Genomic DNA, 20,230 nt, shown 5'->3' on the forward strand with positions numbered 1-20,230 from the left:
CAACAACAGAATAACACATGAGCATATGCAAAAAAAAAATATTTTTATAAAAATCATAAAAAAAGGACTCGAATAAGCACTGATAGAAAAAAAAAACCCACTAGATTTACATTGGTGGATTGCTAAAAGCATAATTTAGTTACCCCCCCTCCCCCCAAAAAAACAACAACACCCTGGTAGTTAAGCACATGTTTCCATTCATTGCAATAGTACAAAATCTGAGGATATTTGTGATCTCATTACAGCAATACCAAGACATTTTTATCTGCAGATATATGAAGACAGAACACACAACCCCTTGTTATTGTACTGCCCATCCCTTTGAGAAAAAGTGACACCAGCACATCCACACATTGGTCCTGCCTCCTCTTCCTAACTGCAGTACTTTTTAACTAGTTTATAGTCAATTCAATTCAATAACAAAAAAGGACAAATAAGATAATAATTGATGATGGCCTTGTGGACCAAAAATCCTTTTTTTTTAAAACTTTGACTCCAACAGAGTTAAAAAAAAATATTTTGTATATTGTATTTCTATATACAATTGTTTATCCCTGCAGCAGTAAATTTTTATATTAAAAAAATCTAAAAAGTCACTTTACATTAGCCATAAAATTTTATATCTGGCAGTACTTAATTACATGTATGTGTCTTAAATTAAAAAAAAACAACTGATACCTGTGGTTAAAATAGCTTAGAGCTATTCCAAAAAACATTTGAGAGACTCCCAAGATGACAGACATCTTCATCTTCAATGAGTTTGTAAATGCAATCTTGTTGAAGGCAAACTGCCAGATCTGAAGAGAGAAAACAGGTTAACAACAAGACATAGCAAATGTTTCATTTCAATACTTCAATCCAGTACGTGAGCCCATTTCAATAAAGAACTATTACAGGTTTAATATTACTATATCCTAAACTCAATACCAAGAGAATGTTGCTCCACTTTTATTACATATTTTTGAAGTGTCTAGGATGAGTACTGCTACAATAATTGCAACTTCGAAAGTTTCCAGTAGTTAAAAAAAAATTAATACATAAAAAAATAGTATAAATAGCCACCTACAGGGTCTATGCCCATGGGATAAGGTGATCCCAAAAAAGTTTGATTTGGATCAAAGCCAATCTTTTCATTCCTGTAAAGCTCCTCTATACTGTAATGTGGATCTCTGTAAAAATAATTTCAGTTACAATAAATTAGAAAAAAACAAAAACATAATAAAAAACAAACAAACACAAATGTAATTAGTCAGTCTATGAATACAAAACACTATACACAAACTCTCACCCATGTGTTACTGCCCATTGGCTCCCAAAGAAATTGAGTGGCTTGGAAAAAATATCATTGTACATGAATCCAGTGTAGACAGAGAATGCTCCCATCAACAAAATGATGTAGCGCCCACCAAAAAAAGTGCGGAAAATCTAGAGTTAAAAAAACAAAACAATAACAACTTTTTGTTTTGTAACATTTTATATTCATCATTTTCCATTATGCCCACAAAGAACGTTTCTATCCAAATAAACAAACAAAATCTTCACCTCATTAGAATTTCTTTTCGATTCCAGAGACTTCTCTTTCACGACCAGGAACAAAGCAAACAGAAACATGATTAAACCATGGCCCATGTCTCCAAACATCACAGCAAACAGAAAGGGGAAGGTAATACAAGTGAAAGGAGCTGTGGAGGAATACACAAAAGTTCAAAGAAGTAAACACTTTTTAGAAAGAGGCACATTTGTACATCTGTAGATTACATTTGTATGTAATAAAATAAAATAAAAACAGAAAGAAAAATACAAGGTTTAGAAAGAAGATTATTGGTATGTTTAATAAAGCTCTACAATTACCAGGATTGACTTCTCTGTAAGCTGCTACTCCATAAGCATCTACAATGTTTTGAAATCCTTGAGTAAATTTATTGCAACGATTGTATGTGGGTGGAACCATGTGTGTCTGCATGCGGTTGATGATACAAGGAACACTGCTTCCACTTCTTTCCTGGAATATTTATTATTTCAAATTATAGAAAAACCAAAAAAAAATCTGGTACTTGCATATTATTACTTTAAGTTGTGTAAAGAAAATGGCCAAGAATAGAAAATTTAGTAACCTTTTAAAGAAAAAGGAAAATCTCTATTACCAACTTTTTTTTTTTTTTTGGCAGTACATTTCGTTTAAACTTACTGTTCCTCTCCTGAGTGCATGTTGGATACGGTCAAGGTCAGAGACTGGACACCAGCATTCAGCAATGAGACATTTCTGAGTGACATCCAAGTTGAACATGTTCAAAGTGTGGTAGATTGCTTTGATCTTGCGAACTTTGATAAACCAGACTTTGATGTTCTTGGCAGCTGCCACAAGGACACGGTGCCGATGGTCCTGAGTCTGCCCCAGTACCTAATAGATTTGTAATCAAATATGACTTTTACTTTTTGTAGTTTTTTTGTTTTTTTATACACACACACACATATATATACTTTCACTAAGCTGACTCAAAGAATAGAAAATGCCTCTGCAGCAATGTCAAAACTCTTCAAGTACGTCTGGGAAATTGCCAAATTGATCATGGCAACCAAAATCCTAGTCTACAATGCCTGTGTTGTGAGCAATCTTCTTTATGGCAGTGAGAGCTGGTCAACATACATGCATCAAGAGCATATATTGAATAGACTTCATTTACCCTGCCTGTGCCACATAATGTAAATCTCATGGAGGGATCATGTCTCCAACCAGGATGTTTTGAAACTGGTAAATATGCACAGCATCTATACTCTTCTGACACAGAGAAGACTATATTGGATAGGACATGTTACCTGCAAGCCAAATGGAAGAATCCCTAAAGACGTCATATATGCTAAGCTAGCAGAGAGAGTCAGACCCAAGGGCCACCCAAGACTAATCTATAGAGATGTCTGCAAAGCAAGACAAGAGAGCCACAGGCATCAATGAAAGTGTGTGAGAAAAGATGGCCCAAGACAGGATAGCATGGAGACAAGACTTTGTGTGCTGGTAGAACCTCACTATGAGCAAAAGAAAGAACGCTGTCCTATCAGTTAGCCCTAAAACAGATGCATATACATGCACAAAATCGGCATACTCTGCCACTCCAGAATTGGCTTGAATAGTCACACCAGATTCTGCCCCGTTAAGACTAAAACAAAACCAGTGACTCATCTGGGCACATCCATTGTCTTCGGAGACAGAAGGAGCCATATTAATAAAGTTTGTTGCTTTAAGCTGCTTAACAATGAGTTACAGCTTCTTCGAGCTGCTATGGTGAGGGATTGAATGCAAGAAATTAACATGAAAATGTTACTACTACTACAATATTATTGCATCAATTCAAAAATCTATTTCTGTATTTCTAGTTTAATAGTCTGAAGATGTTGCACTAAAATGCCAGCCTTAATAACTTACTGTATTTAGATCTTCAATTCTTGTCATAACACCAATAGCCATTTCTCTTCTTTCTGTTTGAGTTTCAGGACAGGGGTACAGAGTTGCTCGATATCTAAATACAAGACAATAAGTTAGTTTTAGCTTCAGCTTAATTAGATATAAATATTAATAAACAAAACAACAAATTTAGAGAAAAGATTTGTACAAATGACTTACCCCTCACAAATCTTTTTAATTCGAGCTTTCAGTTGTTCTCCTTGGAAGAAAATGATAAAAACAGACTTGTGCACATTGTCTCCCTTTGAAAGAAACGAAAAGAATTACACTAAAACCATATCAAAGAAGCCACATAAACACAGTCACAACAGATAAACCTTAGAATATTGACTACACCTGGACATTTGAAGTGTCTAAATTTCCTTCTTAAACTAAGAATAGCACTATATAAATTTACTTTAGCTTCTTATGATCAAACAATATAAAGAAAGCTATAAAACATATATATTCTGCTTAATAAATATGTGCATACAGACAATTTCTAAAATGATGATTAAAATATATTTTCTAAAGTCATTTATCTTCAATAGAGAGTCCAAAATGTTTGTCATCACCAGACCAACTTTAGTTCAAAGATATAAGAATACAACTTACTGTGACTGGATCTTCCATGGGAGAGTCAATCTCTGCCTGCCTTAGAAAGACATTGCCTCGGCAGATACGCCACAACATCACTTCAAAGGATGGTATTCTTTCTCTTAAAATTACACCCGCAACAAATCTGGTGGTAAAAACAAATTATGGTGTCAACAAATTTATCTTAAGTTTAAACCTTAAAATTGTTTTTCTCATAACCATTTAAAGATAAATTTATTTATACTAAAAGTTTAGAAATACTTTAATAATTAATGAAATAAATGCATAAAATAGTGCAAACTGTAAAAGTACATTGCATAAACAACTATCAAGTTGTGTAATGCATTAATACTAAACAAATAATATAATTTTGGTGTTGAGCTATGTTAGCCACTGACCCTAATCTCATTGTTTGTCCAGGTCTGACTGTCTGTTCATCTCCTAACAAACCAATCCTCTCTTCTGTCATACTCGGGTCATGCAGGGCCTGATGATGGAACAATGCCTAGGAGAACAATGAAAAAAAAAAAACACCATTGTTAAAACTGGTAATTGAAAACAGACAAATAAGACATAATCAACTAGTCTAACATCAATGTCTTTTTAATGTCATCTACAAGCTAAACAAGTGTCTTGCATAATACTCATCATTTCAAGTAACAAACAACACCAATCAACTCATGCGTCTACTTAAAGACTCTTTAAAAAACTAAAGAATTGATTTTGGTTGTATTCATATTAACATTTAGATCAACATTACTTGGAATATGATTGTAAATTTTGTTTAAGTTAAAAAAATAACATAACAACATTGTATATACAAATCATTTGTTCCAAATCATTGCTTGTAAAAGGCATTTAAAAAGTATAAAAGTGCCAATGCAACACAGCAACAAATTTCATTACAAATGTGCACAGCTTTAGATAGATAGGAGATAATACACAATGTCTTAAATACTTCAAATAGAAATGAAATAGTGTTCACAATGCCAATGTTGTCCAGTCACCAGTATGAATAGTTAAACAGAACTATAATAAAACAAAAGACTAAATGTTTAAAAACAGAACTAGCTAAATACTATTCAAGTAGGTACAATCTAATGCCAGACTGAAATACTTCTGCTAAATGGGTTAATTAAAAGTGATGCAAACTTCTAAATGCAATGTTGAAACTTTTACTAAATATTTTTGACTTTTAATGTTAACCAGAAGATATAAACAAAATTATTTCAAATTAAATTAAGTTAATTATGACAAGATATCATTAAAATGTCAACCTTTTCTTGCATGGGTTGTTGCTATGATTCTAACATTAGTTTTAAGTTCTTTTAAAAATTCTTGCAATGTTATCCTAATTGTCAACATTCTTGTCTATGATTTTGAAGGAGATTCCTAATGATGTCTATGTCTTGCAATAGCCCATACACACCATTCATATACTTAGTTCCCTTACACTTCTTTCTTGTTTATTTATCAACACATTTATTGAATCAACTAAGACTTTTAATTATCAAAACAGGTTTTTGCCATTCTTGAAAGCAGCTTACTTTTACTCCTAATATGGTTCTCTTTCAAAAACAAAAAGTCATAATTTTTTCATTACACAAAAAAAAAAAAAAAAAAAAAAAAATTGCTATTGAAAAAACTTTTAATTCATTTTTGCTTTTTAAAAAAATGATTTTCTATGAAATTATCTTCTTTACAACCAACGATTTATTTTTATTCTGAACTAATTTTATCATGAATTTATTATGAATTTAAGAAACAGAATAATATAAGCTCAAGATTAGAATTTTTTATAATGTATCTATCATTTTAAACAATACTGAAGTCAGGAAACTGAGTTTAAAAATAATAAGACATGATACTTTACGAGCTTAAGTACCAGATGTAAATTAAATTGAGCTCCAATGATATTAGAAAGTAATTTAATTCTAATGCACAATTTTAGGAAAAGATAACTACTGTTAACTTGTGGGAGAGAAATAGGCAAAAACCCATAGCCCAAGATATCAAAAAGTGAAAGTGGAGCTGGATAGGACATATCCTGCAAAAAACATCTATAAATGTAGCATGGTATGTACTTGATTGGAATACACAAGGAAAGGGTAAAGTGGGCAGGCCAAAGAAACCTGCACGAAGTCAGATATCAGTGAAGTTGAGCATATTGGAATGACATGGGAGCAGGTGAAGAAAGCTGCTCAGAACCGAGTTAGGTGGAGCGGTGTGGTTGAGACCCTATGATCCCCTTGGAGTTCACAGGATTCAGCCACACAACTTGGATGAGCAAACATTGAAGAATCATTGTCCCTAGTTTCAAACAGGCCCTTTGCAATCATTAATAACTTGTACAATAAACTGGGCAATGAAATATAGCTTTATTGTTGTTGTTTTTTTTTTTTTGTGAGATAAGAAGGGAAGAAGAAATAATTACGTGGGTCAAGTGATTTAAACATTATCCGGACTCACTTATGAGAACCATTGACTGGTTGAGGAACATAAAGACTAATTTTTCAGTAAACTTTCAAAACTTCATTTACTTAACTGCCCATACATTATGAGCATGATCTCTAAGTAAAACTGATCTTAATACATAATCATTATCAAGATTTAACTACAAAAACAACAACATTACAAGTACAAACTAAAAACAGAAAAAAAGAAAAAAACATTACACTAATAAACCAAAACTAAAAACTTTTACACTTATAAGCCTAAACAACAACAACTAATTATCTTTAATTAGCCTTATTGTTTAACAAAGGGAAGAGAATCCAATATTACAAATCTTTTGGTTTAAAAGTCAGTGAAGGGTAAAAGCTATGCATTTTAAAAAAAAACCAGAATGATTTTTTTTAAAGTGTCTTTTAATTCACTAAGAAATGATCCCTAGTGTGACTAATAGAAACTACAGCAACCCTAAGATTATAAACAAAGTGTTTTCTTTCAATATGGCACACTGCCATTTATCTGAAATATATATGAACTAAACCTTCAGCAAAACACAAGTGTTTATCATACTACTGCTACAAGGTCACCTTCATTATGCTAATCAAGCAAGTCTCTAAGGTAAATCAATTAACCTGAATATAAATGTGTTACACAGACTTGTACACTTCACTGGCAGCACTAGGAAATCAAAATGAAATTACTTCACAAATTTGGAAGTCAAATCAAGTCAACAACAAGAGTCACATGATGCAATACAAAAAGGATGAAGCTTAAGTACTTTCTAGTCAGAAAAGTAGTGAACATTCAGCATTTCAGTGGACAATGGTTTTTATTGTATTTCAACTCAATATGTTGAAATCAATTTCATAACAATCTATCACAATAGTTTACTTGTAACTGTAACAAAAAAAAATAAGACTAAAAAATTAAACCCTCACTAACTTTTTAAAAAATCCTAATGAAATGTAACAATTTTTACCAGCTCACCAAACTTCTCTTGTTAATACAAAGTGACACATGTGACTTATGTTTTTATATTTCTGCTGCTAAATGAACATAATGGATGTTCACCTACATTTACATTCTTAAGTTACAAATATCCAATGTCCATTAAACTATATTTATGCGACCTACAAAATAAAAACAAGATACAACATTCTAACACAAGCTACTCATGCAATAAAACCCACTAAAATGACTTACAAAATTAACACAAACACACACATTACAAAGTGATAGAATTAGCTGAATGAGGCCAAACCATGTACCTCACGCCTAATATGTTTCTAATATTTGTCACAAAAAAAAATAAAAATGAGCAAGTACCTAGCACTTAATATGTTTGTAAATAAATAACTAAATGAGTCGTGAAAGTGATTGTGAAAGCGATCTGAAATTTATTTTGTATAAAGATATCTGGTAAATTTAAGACTGATTTAAGAGCAAAATAATGTTTTTGTTGACACTCTGTTGTAACTGTAAAGTTTACAGAAAACAGCTCAACAATTGAAAAGAAATAATATTCTTTTCTTTTAAGTATTCCATCAATCAGGAAATGTTGCAGAATGTTTTTCTAACATTTTAATCAAGTTTAGATCAGATCTTGGTGAAATAAGTAAAAAAAATAATTCTAAAGTGTGTTTTTATATTAAAAGTATTTTTTTTCTCTATTGTTTAATGAAAAAAAAATCTATGTTTGTGAGATTAATAATTTCTACAATGTTAAAAAGCCTTTAAATATACAATAGTATTAATATGAGAACAAAAGGCCAAAACAAACTAACAATGTAAACACAATCAAACACAGTGTGAAATACACAGTAAAAAAAAGAAAGACATCAAAGCTAACTACTTTGCAAAATGATGCTGAAGGTAGGTAAGATGAATACAAGTAAAACAAAACTCCAACCCACCGATAGCAAGGAATGGGTACATCACCAGACGATACAGATGGTGCCATTATTGAAGATAAAAACAAAAAGAATATCAAGTTTAACAAAATGTCAATTTTGTTTGGTATTGTGCGTTTTATCAACAGTATTATTTCTACTGATTGAGGCTGTACACAAAGTGCTAAATTAAAGACTTTCAAACAGCTTACCAATAGATTCTAAATTTGAAAAGCCTAGTGGCAAAACTCATTTCTTTTTAATCTCAAAAGAATAAATGTTTAAATATCTAGTATAAAATCTGTCCTTATAAAAGAACAATAATATTTGTTCTATAATAAATAACTTTTTATTTTTTTTAATAGTTTTTTTGTTGTTGCTTTTTGTGTATATGCCAACTAACCTCATCAAAAAAGGTTTGTGTTTTTCTGAGAATGTGCTTGAGTTCTGTTAACTCCAGGAAGTTACGTTTCAGGGCTTCAGAGTTGGAGTTGACTTCCTTCATCTCATTCTCTAACTTCTCAAAAGTGGTCTGTAATTTTCCAAAGCAGTTTTATTCAATAAATTAAAATATTTATATGAGAATGTTTACAGATCATAGTGACAACACAAAACATAATTGACTTTAAAAAAAATTATTAGAAGTCTACTTGATACCTCAAGATCAATCATTTCCCTTGCTGCTGGTGCATCAGGGTTATCTCCAGTGTTCAACATTGGTATACCATCTTTATTGATTTCTTTCTCAAGAAATCCTGTAAAAATAGTAAAAAAAAAAAACCACATCACTCTAATGAATTCAAAAATGAGTTTTGTAAATTTTAAACTAATTTGATAAGCAACAAAATACTTACTCAGTTTTCTTTCCATTTCCTCACATCGACGAATTTCATTGACAAATTTTCTTTGAAAAGCATTGACATCTGGATTCAGCTACAAAGTTGTTTTTTTAAATAAAATTTTAAATATATTTAGTTTATTGACAGAAACAAGTTGGATAAAAATTAAAAAGAAAAAAGGATTCACATTTCTTTAATTAAAACGATGTACCCCCAGAAAGAGAATATCATTATACAAACTTACATCTCTGAACTGGACTAATCCCAACTCTCCCAGCTCTGAGACACATGTATAGGCTGCTTCTGACTGAAGAAACATTTGACACAAGGTCATTTTCTCACTGCGGAGCAGGGAATCCATGCTTACAAGCTATTATGTAGTTATAATTCTAATTTAGTGACTTTCAATCTCAAGTAATTTGTGTTTGGATACCTGTGTGAAAAATAAAAAAGAAATATAATATTAAAAAACTCATCAATAAATGTGGAAAAAAAAAAGAAGATTGAAAGCTCTTTCTAAAAATCTACATACCTACAAGAAAAAAATCAAGTTAGAGAAGTAGTGAAGTAATTATCATGTTGCAAATGGAATGGTAAATCATGAATATAAAGTTTTTCCCCATCATAAAACAAAACATCATATGACAAGATGACTAAGATTAAACAGTCTAAACAAATGATATATACTGTAAACAGTTTCAGGATGTAAACATTTAACTGCTATTGTTTTATATAAAATATAAATATCCAAATCAAGAATGTCCAATTAATGACGACTTATAAAAAGAAAGTAACAAGATTAGTCTGCTCTTGAGGGGTCATTGTCAGGTGAACATGAGTTCTCTGCTCTTGAAATCCTTATGTGTATCACATGATCATGTCAGCAATACTTCAAAATTGACAGAAACCTAGCATTCTAATGTCAAACTGTCTACACCTAGCTTCATTCTAAGCAATAGTTCTCTCCATACTTTTATTTTTAAGTGAGTTAGTACATATTAAAATGTAAGCCTGCTACAACAACAACTTATAATTTAAATACTTGTTACATCATCTTTTAAATAAAAATGTACCAAAAACCTTTACTGCTTAGAACACATTTTTAATAGAAGAAAATTAATTAGTTCATTTATAAGATATGCGAGATAACATTAGCCATAGATACAGTTTTTGAATATTGATATTCAATGCATGCATTTAGGTAAAAACTACACCATTCCCTCCTAGCTTCCTTAATATTTTCATTTAATAGTTTTATCTTATCAAATATATCATAAACTACTTCACTTTTTGGATGGAAAAGTTTTTTTGCTAATAAAGAGTAACACTGCTGTAGTGATAACAGATGAACCATAATAAAATCCCTCATGAGAATTAGATTTCTTTTTACTTTATCAAATATATTATAAACTTTTTCACTTTTTGGATGGAAAAAGCTTTATTTTATCAAATATATTATAAACTATTTCACTTTTTGGATGGAAAAGGTTTTTTTGCTAATAAAGTGTAACACTGCTGTAGTGATAACAGAGGAACCATAATAAAATCCCTCATGAGAATTAGATTTCCAATAAATAATTAAACTCATATATATAGCATGTACACACATACATACAAAATAAATAATTTTCATAGCACTATAAAGCACCTCTAATGTTTACTCTTATTAAAATGAGTATAAAAGAATTATGTTCTATATTTACTCTTCTATAAAAAAAAATTCTTTTTTTTCTTTTTAAAATGAATTATCAGTAATAAGGTAGCAGAAGTACAAGCCAAATGCATTTTTTTGCATTTTTGCAACCTTTTTTTTTCCTGAAAGAACTATATAAGGCCATCTTCAGGGTTTATTTTTTTACCCTCTTACCTCTTCCTTTTAATTAGAAATAAAATCATTAAAAACATGTGTATTGAGTTAATAATTGAGATTTTATGGGATGAAAACAACATATAAATGGAAAACTGTATAAGAAATAGAACTAAAGACAAATTTACAAATAAACTTACTGCTAATGCATAGTCAATTAGTGAACCAGAGCAACAATGACTAACTACAGAGCATAGGCTTAATGTTAACTTTTTTACTTTGTTGGGTTAGGATATTATAGTTATTTATCAAAATTTCACTCATAAGTTTAGCTTCATGATTTGTTTTTATTGTATTTTTATTATAGTTTTGTGTTGTGAGTGTTAACCTTAAAAAACAATGGACAATTAATCTATGTCCATGACTAAAAATAATTATCTTAAGGAAAAGTTTACCACCAGTATTGTAAATGTTTTGGATTAAAATGAGATAGATGATACATAATATAGATTATTATTATACCTGAGCTTGTTTATTTAGGCTTCTCCAGCAAAATTAATAATAATGAATATTAATCATTGATTACCATTAATTATCATACAACTGTGGTGCATAATAGCAAGAATAATGTAATAGGTTCCATCCAGTCCTCCAAAATATTCGCACAAAGTGTACAAAATACCCCATTCCAAAAAGAAAGGTTGAAAAATGTCTCTTTACCTATGTTACGGTCCTTATATTTTCTCTGATGGATTCGTACCATGCCCTTTAACAATAATGTGTTTATGAAATGGGACTCTTGAATGTCGTATCTACCAGAAAAAGTGAACAAATCGTTACTTTTTTGAGGGAATTATGCCATCATTATAGGCTTAATACATTGAATGAAATTATAGGCTCCAACACGGTACACATACAATACTATTAACAATGAAAGTAAATGCTGAATATTTTTTCTACATAGTCAAAAAAAGATAATAAAATAATAATGACAGTTTACAAAGTAGATACATAGATCTAGATAAATAATAAAATGCAGCATAGCATGTACAGATGTCTTTTTACTCTCTATTATCAGGCCCAGAATTTATAGATAGTAGATGTAGACGCATAGTCTATAGAATACTATAGATCTAGAAATTTATAAGTCTGAAAATAATAGATTCTCCAGTCATAAAATCTATTGTCTGATCCAAACAAACTTAGGAGCAGGGCTCTAAATATCTAGCTCTATCCCACTCTGATTTTACATTCTCAACTAGTGAACCCAGTGTTCAACATTCAGAATGATATAGTTTTCACCCTAAATCTAGTCTCTAGAGAGAGTCTAGATGAGGAGATGATATAGTTATAAACCTGGTGGTGACACAGATGGGGGTAGTGCTGTGTGTGTATTAGACTATGCAAATCGCCCTAGGCCAGCGCTAGGCGAGCAGTCAACCATGATGAGTGACAGTACACGCCAGTTCGGCAATGACACGTGCTGTAAATATTACGCATGCAAGTCACAGCGAATGTGATCAACCAGTGGTCAAGCGACGTTCCATCCGATTCTAGAAGGCCTGTAGGGACGCTATATAAGAAGCGAATGTGTTAGAGTCAAGACACTTCAGGTTACCTCCAAATGTGACCAGTACGAGGCGAATACAGAACCAGCACAGTGTGTGAAGTCAGTTCGGAACAGAGGCAAGGTTTTTGTTTAGTCAGTGTTAATGTTGTTGCCTATTGTACAGTTTGGCTGTGATGTATTTAAAATTAAACTATTACTGTTACGTTGGAGCCCTGAGTTATCAAGTTCTTTAGATTGGTTGTGTCGTGTGCAGTTTGCAGAGAACCTGGATAGTGAAGAATGTTACAATATACATCTAAATCTACTACTAGCTACTAGAATTATAGATCAGTATACTACATTACTAGTATATTCAATACTGTATGAGTTTTTGGAGTGTAGATTCTATAGTCAATATTACGACTAGGCCTAGTGGCTAGCCACTAGCCTAGATTAGATCTAGCTTCTAGATCTAAATAAAGACTTTATAGACAGATAATATTATATTTTATTTATATTCTATCTAGATATATATACATATAAAGTGCTTTTTTTGTAAAAAAAAAAATAGGTGGTGGTAGTGATGGATTGCCTAACTTTTAGCTACTAATAAATTAATAATAAACGTTAAAATACAAGAAAAGTAATAATTTTTTCCCCACATTGGGCCCACATTAAAAAAGGTGATCTAGTATATAATATTGTATATATTATAGTTATAGTAATAATAGTATAGACTAATTACCTAATCCTAATAGTAATAATAGTTAATAGATCTAGATCTATTCTATATAGACAATAATATACTTTTATAGATCTAAATCTAGTCTAGTATTAAAAATATTATAGATCTAGATAGTTAGATTACTTAAGATAGATCTACTGAAGTCTACTCTCATCGGATCATCTATAACTAGATTCTAGTGACCTAGTCTAGAGTAGTATAGACTGAGTAGTCTAGACTAGAACTAGATCTAGATCAATAGTACAGTAGTACAGTAGATGTCAAGATCATGTCATTGTCGACATTGTCATGTAGTCTGAATAGTCATGTACTCACTCATGTAAATATAAATATTCAATAATATTGACATTATATTGTAAATTTAGCATAATTTAGATGATCATATAAATTACTATTTAAATAATTTAGGTAGTAAGATAGATCTAGATTGATAGATCTATATAGAGTCTAGATCTAGATCCTCAAGATTGAAGAACTATAGACTAGTATAGTATTAGTCACTCTATAGTGACTATAGTCTATAGACTGGGTGAACTCACTTAGACTACTTAGAGACTTAGAGGCAGAGACAGTCTGAGTCTCAATCAACTCAGAGGACTCAGTAACATTAGACTAACTAAGTCAGACTTAGACTAGATCTACTGATCTAGATTCTAACTTCACTAAGTCGTTTAAGTTCAGTAAGTCTAACTAGTCTAACTAAGTAACAAACATGAGACGTTGAATCATCAAATTAAATTCAAGTCTTGAAATGAAGTTTGGAAACCAAATCTACTTTGAAACATTCTAGATCTAGTCTAGAGCTAAAGGTTACTATTCGATAGCCTTTAGACTAGGTCACTAGAGTCTAGATCATCCCTATACATTTGTTAAATAAATTAATTCTTACTTTCAAACTAGACTAACAACGTCACTCATGTAATCATTCTCTCCAGCAACGGCTGTTGACAAAATAACCCAACATCCATTGCTGCGCATAATTTACCAAGAAAAAAGTTTAGTCAATTAACTGACCTATATAAAACACTACTTAATTCCGAAAGGTAAACTATAATGATTGGTCTCGGTAAAACACGGTAATAGGCCTACCAATCTAGATTTAGTTAATAGACTATCTAATCTTATACATTACAGAAGCTACTTCAAAAGTGAAGATTATAATTACGTCCTACTCGTATCTATCTAGTCATTACGCGCGCCCACCTGGGGAGGGGGGTGCGGGTGCAAGGTGGACTGGTGCTCATGCACCCCCCCCCTCCGGATTGTGAGTAGCCAAATTTTAGCTAATTTTTTGTCTCACTGTCTGTGTCGAACGTCATTGTCATCGAATACATTATGTACAATATAGACATGGCCAAACTACTCGGCCAAGGCTACGATGGCTGCCCCGTGATGGCTAGCCTCCAGAACTGTTCAAGCAAGGATTCAAAAAAAAAACATGCCCAAAATACGGACCATGGGCCAAATCCGGCCCGCGATGTGGTTCCATCCGGCCCACCGAAACGTTGTCACAAAGTTGAAAGATGTATCTTTACCTACGTTAGAGCTTTCACATTTTCTCCGATGGACTGGTATCACGATCTTTAACATATGTGAAAAAAAAAAGTGCGTTTATGACCACTTTTAAGAAGAACATTAAGACCTATCTGTTTAAAACTTTTTTAGATAACTGTCATTTTAGCTGTCGTGTTTGTGTTTGTAATGTTATTACAGCGCATTGAGCCTACATTTTGTTTGTTGACAGCGCTTTATAAATAAAATTATTATTATTATTATTATTATGACATAGGTTCTCTTCATGTTGATCCTACCAGGAAAAGTGAACAGACCTTTACTTTTTTTTTTTTTTTTGTGAAACATATAATAAGCAAACATATTATTTTTAAAGAAAGTGTGGCTGTTTAATAAAAAAACAACATATAAAAGGCATATAAAAATTACTTAGGCGGCATTCTTAATTGAAGTCACTACGCCTAGAGATTGGAGGATCGAAGGAATATATACCAATTAAGATACCAGAAAATGAGTCGATTGTAAAGCTACCTGTCAGGGGCAGGTATGGTGAGAGTAAATGTGTTTCTTTGTTACTATTTTAGTATGAAAGAGTTATATCCCTTTGTTTATTTCCCCAGGCATGAATGTGAACAGTCTACACGTGATGGTTTTGAATGTGAGTTTTCCTTGTATGAATTTGGTAGTTAGTTGTTTTTTTCCTGTACTTATATTTTCTTGAGAGTGGCTGTCATTTTGTGCTCTATTGGATATTAAAGTTGTATCTGTTTTCCCTTGGATATATGGAGTTCAAGTTGAATTTAATCTAGTATTACTTTATTGTTATTTACGTAACCCCCTAACGAGCCAAGCAACAAAAAGGAACCCGACATTTGGGGGCTTCGTCCGGTCAGCTATTTGTCTACTAAAGTTGGATGCAAAGCAATCTATATTTGTATGTGTGTCATCTAATAATTGTTGACATTTTAGAGCACACTGAGAACACGGAGGAACTTTTTTCGCCATTAAGATCGTGAAGTCTATCAAGTATTTTTCACGGGTGACTTTTCGACATTATAGCTTGAACCTCAAATTGTTACCAGAGCTAGATTCACTATTTTATGTACAATCAGTCAACACGACATTAAGCTATAAACAAGTAAAGCCAGTCTAAAAGTCTAGCCGCAGGACGTCACATAGCGCCGAAGTTTTGAATTTGTTCACGGGTTGACCTGAAGTTACCGTGACCTTTACACATGCAACTATTATAATGTGTCACACATGTTTTACTATTAATACAGTAAAGCAATATCCAGAAGTTAAAAGAGAATCATTTGACCATTTTATATTCACCATGTCAGTGTTTAAAACCTGCTGTACGAATGAATAATGAACTGTATTTGTCTTAATACTTCATGCAAAGAAATAATCTACAAGAAACGCACTTTACCAATAACTTAAGTCCCTCATCTACCAATTTGGACTTAACGCATTTATTGATCGTATAACAAGGTCAATGCTCCAATCTTTGTTGATCAAGCATGGGCGCCCGCAGGATTTTTTGCAGGAGGGTGCAAGTTTACACCTATTGCTCAAAGTCGTAGCTTGAACTTTTTTATTAAAGAGAATATTAAAGAAAAGAATTGGTGCCCCCTCGCCCCCCCCCCCCCCCCCATACCTATGTGATATTAAGTTCACTGTAAATACTTGTTTCATGAAATAAAAAAAAACTGAGCATTATTATTGCTTGAAAAGCGAGACGTTAATGAAGAAACTAACGAATCAAGATACGGAATGTAAAGTCGAGTTCTGTAATAATCCAAAAATGCATACATGTGGTTTTTGCTCTGTGTATCTGTTGACTGCAAAGTCTTGGCAGAACCAACTCATTACCAAGTTTGTCTGCCAGCAGTGTCACCTTACTCAGGATGTCATGCCTGAAGTGTTCCTGAGCATGGTCAAGTTGGTTTTTTGATTATGTCATTAATGTGATTGCTGATGTGCTGTTGAGCGGCCGCTTGTGCTGATGGACAGACTGCAACATCACGGAAACTGGTTCAAGAATGTGTGAATAATTGACGACAATTAAAAGACAAATAGAAACACATGAGAAGCAGGCACTGATTACACATATGCAGATTGTCTGGTTTCACTTGCAATCGTTATTTTAAAACAAAGATCTTCTCAAAGTTGTGACTTAAAGCGGGAATTAATTCGTGTTTCTCTGTCCATAGTGTCTCATTCAAAAAAGGTTTATTTAGCACCATCGCTATCGCTTGGGACTGTTACGGAAGAAATAGATAATCTTCTTGATGACACCAACAGCATTACGTATTATATATCTGAAACTTAATTCAGGTTAATGATAACAAGTTTAAGTTTGTGGGACGAGCAACGGACAAGGTCTGCTTTTGGATATATATTTTTCACGAATCCAAGCCTGAACACAGTAGCCTACTGAATGCTACCCATCACGGGGGCAGCCATCGTAGCCTTGGCCGAGTAGTTTGTCAATGTCTAGACTGTATATAATGTATTTGCTGACAATGACGTTAGACTCAGGCACTGCGTCTCTGTTAACAACAGTGACAAAACCTATGAATTCTTCTCGAATACAATCGCCATTAACAATTCAGTGCCAGAGATATCTGCATTTTCATTACCGAAATGGCGGGAAGCGTGGTCGAGAGGCGCTTGAACTTAGCTTGGCTTGGCTACTTATGAAAGGGGCTCGAGGTTCGACACCCGACTCTGGCAGAGTTGTGTTTACTGAGCGCCTAAAGGCAGCACGGAAAACCTTCTAGATACCACCTCCCCCCCCCCCCACTGGTCCACAACTGAGATTGGACCAAAGCGCTCTGAGCATGCTATAAGCATGAAAGTAGCGCTATATAAAAGCCATACTTATTATCAATTATTATTAATATCAAGAAAACGCAGTTTATTCATGCTGTTCAGTGCTCCTTTGCTACAAATCAACGTTTTGACTCAGATGGCATGGGGAGAACTTTCTTATATTTCTTTTATCTGCTATTTTATTGAGCAAGATATTTACCAAGATGACTGCACTCTTCAATCTTGTTTAAAGAAACCTGTACATATATCAAATCGATAGACAGCTGGCAAGGATTTGTCCTCCAAACCCCCCCCAAAAGAAATCTTTAATCATATTCTAGGCCTTTACTAAGTATAATAACTATAATAGTGTGCAAGTGAAAACCCTGACCCGGTCGGACATGAACTACAGATTAGCCTATTCTAGTTTATTACAATAATAGTTTATCCTTATCAACTTTATTTCAGTGGAAGCACCAAATGTTAAGTTGCTTCCTATCAGAATTTAATGAATTTGAAGGTGTAAAAAACTGGCTAAAAGTTGGTTAGTAGGAATTCAGAAGGGTGCACGAACATAGTCAGCCATCAATTCCTTGTCAGCCAAGGCTAGTCTACTGCAACTGTACCTTTGATTTTGATTGATCTGATGGTGCAAAAAATGGCTAGAATTTGGCTGCCCAGAATCCGGGGGGGGGGGGGGTGTGCAAGTGCACCCCTTGGCACCCCCCTGCGGGCGCCCATTTCATCAAGTACTGAGCGACATCATCTGCAGAGACTGCCATAATGCTTGTGTGGGTGAAAATAAGACAACCATAGAGATACTGTAGCCGGAACTGACGTGCCTGCATGTCAACTCGACCCAGAATCTGATATGCAAGTCTTCGATCATCGAGGTTTACGTCGATTAGACTCACCTATATATTTGTTCACTGTCCTCATACAGTAGCAAATTGTGGTACACCTAAATCCAAGCAAATAATACCACTAATGTATTGAGCTTTTTATTTAAGCTATCGTGGATTGTACTGCTCATTATCTTTGAAGAACCTTCTACATATGATCACTTAAGTTATATTTCTTTTTCAGCGACTTTACTATTTTTGTGAATTATCTAAGCTGAAGTCACATACTAATGGATTATCTTACATGAAACACAAGTACATTTTGATTATTTATTTATTATAATATATCTATTAACTTTTATGGAAACGACAAAGTTGTGACTATTAGTCAGAGCTGTCGGATCTTTGTATTTTTTGTTCTTTCTATCTAGTAGGCCTAATTGGAAGAGTAATTGGATATTAATATTTAAATTTCTCGTATTAGTTGTCGCATTGCTAATTAGTACTTTATTTTTCCTATTGGTAACATTTTGTAGTTTGAATAACTTTTTTTTTTTTTTTTATCTGCTTGGCATACTGAGGTGCATGTTTACACCAAGGCTTAACAGTGACCGCTTCGACCTGACCGAGGATATAAATTTACGTGCTAGCCAAAATTTTGTATCAAATTAATTTTTTATTTTCTATTTAGCATTCGTATGATACATTAGGTATCCATATTTTAAAAAAATAATTTATTTGTTGTCTCCTCTTTGCTAATTTCTACATAATTATTACAAGTAGAATTGTTTTGCTATGTAGCCTAAATAGCCCTATAAAATGCTTAATGAAAATCTCTGTACTGACTTATATTTCATTAACTATAAAGTTGTTCCGGAAATTGTTATATAAAAAAATTAAACTATGTCAAATGATTGACATTGACATATTACACTTATATTCTTTGACAATGCGTCACTATAGTTTAATTATCGATATCAAATCGTTCCGTATTTTCAACTTAAAACAAATGTATGTCAAATGACTTTTTTTTTTAAATATCGAAAATAGGTTGTTTAGGATTTTAAAATAAGAAAGTAATTTACTAGAAATGATGATGATAACACAAACTCTCTTTGTAATCTTGTTTTTTTTTGTTTTTTTTTTTGTTTTTTTTTTGTAACTTTTCGTCCACATTTAGATCTATGTGGCCCGCGAGCCGAGTGTTGGAAATTAAAATGGCCGCAGGTTGACTTAGGTAGGGCATCACTGGTAAGCAACCTTTGTCCGTTGCGCGTCTCACAGCAATGGCCTCAATGACGTTTCAGATATACGTAATGCTGCTGGCGTCATCAAGAAGAGGACTATATTTCTTCCGCACTGTCCCAAAGAGAGCTTTGGTGCTAAATTTATCTCTTTTGTGTGAAACATAATGGACTAAGAAAAATGAATCCATTCGCATTTTAAGTCACAACTTCGACAAGATCTTTTGACTGTTTGGGGGATCTAAAAAATAACGACTGCAAATGAAACCAGACAAATTGCACATCTATAATCAGTGCCTGCTTCTCATGTGTTTTTGATTTGTCTTTTCATTGCCGTCAATTATTCATCTGTTCTTGAACCATTTCCTAGATGTTGCTGTATGCCCAACTAACATAGTTGACACTTAAAAGCATCGGCAGTCCCATTGGCATAGTCAAAAACCAACTTGACCAGGGGCAGACTGGCTATAAGGGGTTGAGGGCAATTACCCGGTGGGCCAGT

General features: G+C 32.9%; 1 protein-coding gene across 6 annotated transcripts in view; it reads right to left on the minus strand.

The window, feature by feature from the left end:
* The window catches only part of LOC106051824 (V-type proton ATPase 116 kDa subunit a 1-like), a 25,790-nt gene extending 11,459 nt beyond the window's left edge, over positions 1 to 14,331 (minus strand). For 2 of the 6 annotated variants that reach the window (XM_056003724.1, XM_056003722.1), the window contains exons 1-16: positions 14,206 to 14,307; positions 11,743 to 11,834; positions 9,460 to 9,648; positions 9,231 to 9,309; positions 9,034 to 9,131; positions 8,780 to 8,908; positions 4,435 to 4,541; positions 4,055 to 4,181; positions 3,620 to 3,702; positions 3,422 to 3,515; positions 2,189 to 2,401; positions 1,852 to 2,002; positions 1,543 to 1,682; positions 1,289 to 1,425; positions 1,067 to 1,169; positions 679 to 797 (exon numbers count right to left, since the gene is read on the minus strand). In XM_056003724.1, coding sequence (XP_055859699.1) covers positions 679 to 797; positions 1,067 to 1,169; positions 1,289 to 1,425; positions 1,543 to 1,682; positions 1,852 to 2,002; positions 2,189 to 2,401; positions 3,422 to 3,515; positions 3,620 to 3,702; positions 4,055 to 4,181; positions 4,435 to 4,541; positions 8,780 to 8,908; positions 9,034 to 9,131; positions 9,231 to 9,309; positions 9,460 to 9,576 — 1,697 coding nt within the window. In that variant the 5' untranslated portion in view covers positions 9,577 to 9,648; positions 11,743 to 11,834; positions 14,206 to 14,307. Of the gene's footprint in view, positions 1 to 678; positions 798 to 1,066; positions 1,170 to 1,288; positions 1,426 to 1,542; positions 1,683 to 1,851; positions 2,003 to 2,188; positions 2,402 to 3,421; positions 3,516 to 3,619; positions 3,703 to 4,054; positions 4,182 to 4,434; positions 4,542 to 8,779; positions 8,909 to 9,033; positions 9,132 to 9,230; positions 9,310 to 9,459; positions 9,649 to 11,742; positions 11,835 to 14,028; positions 14,046 to 14,205 lie in introns of those variants that run through there. The other 4 variants (XM_056003721.1, XM_056003718.1, XM_056003720.1 and 1 more) reach the window with 4 other exon arrangements.
* Between the last annotated feature and the right edge of the window lie 5,899 nt (positions 14,332 to 20,230).

This window comes from Biomphalaria glabrata, chromosome 11 (genome assembly GCF_947242115.1).
Source record: "Biomphalaria glabrata chromosome 11, xgBioGlab47.1, whole genome shotgun sequence".
Lineage (NCBI taxonomy): Eukaryota > Metazoa > Mollusca > Gastropoda > Planorbidae > Biomphalaria > Biomphalaria glabrata.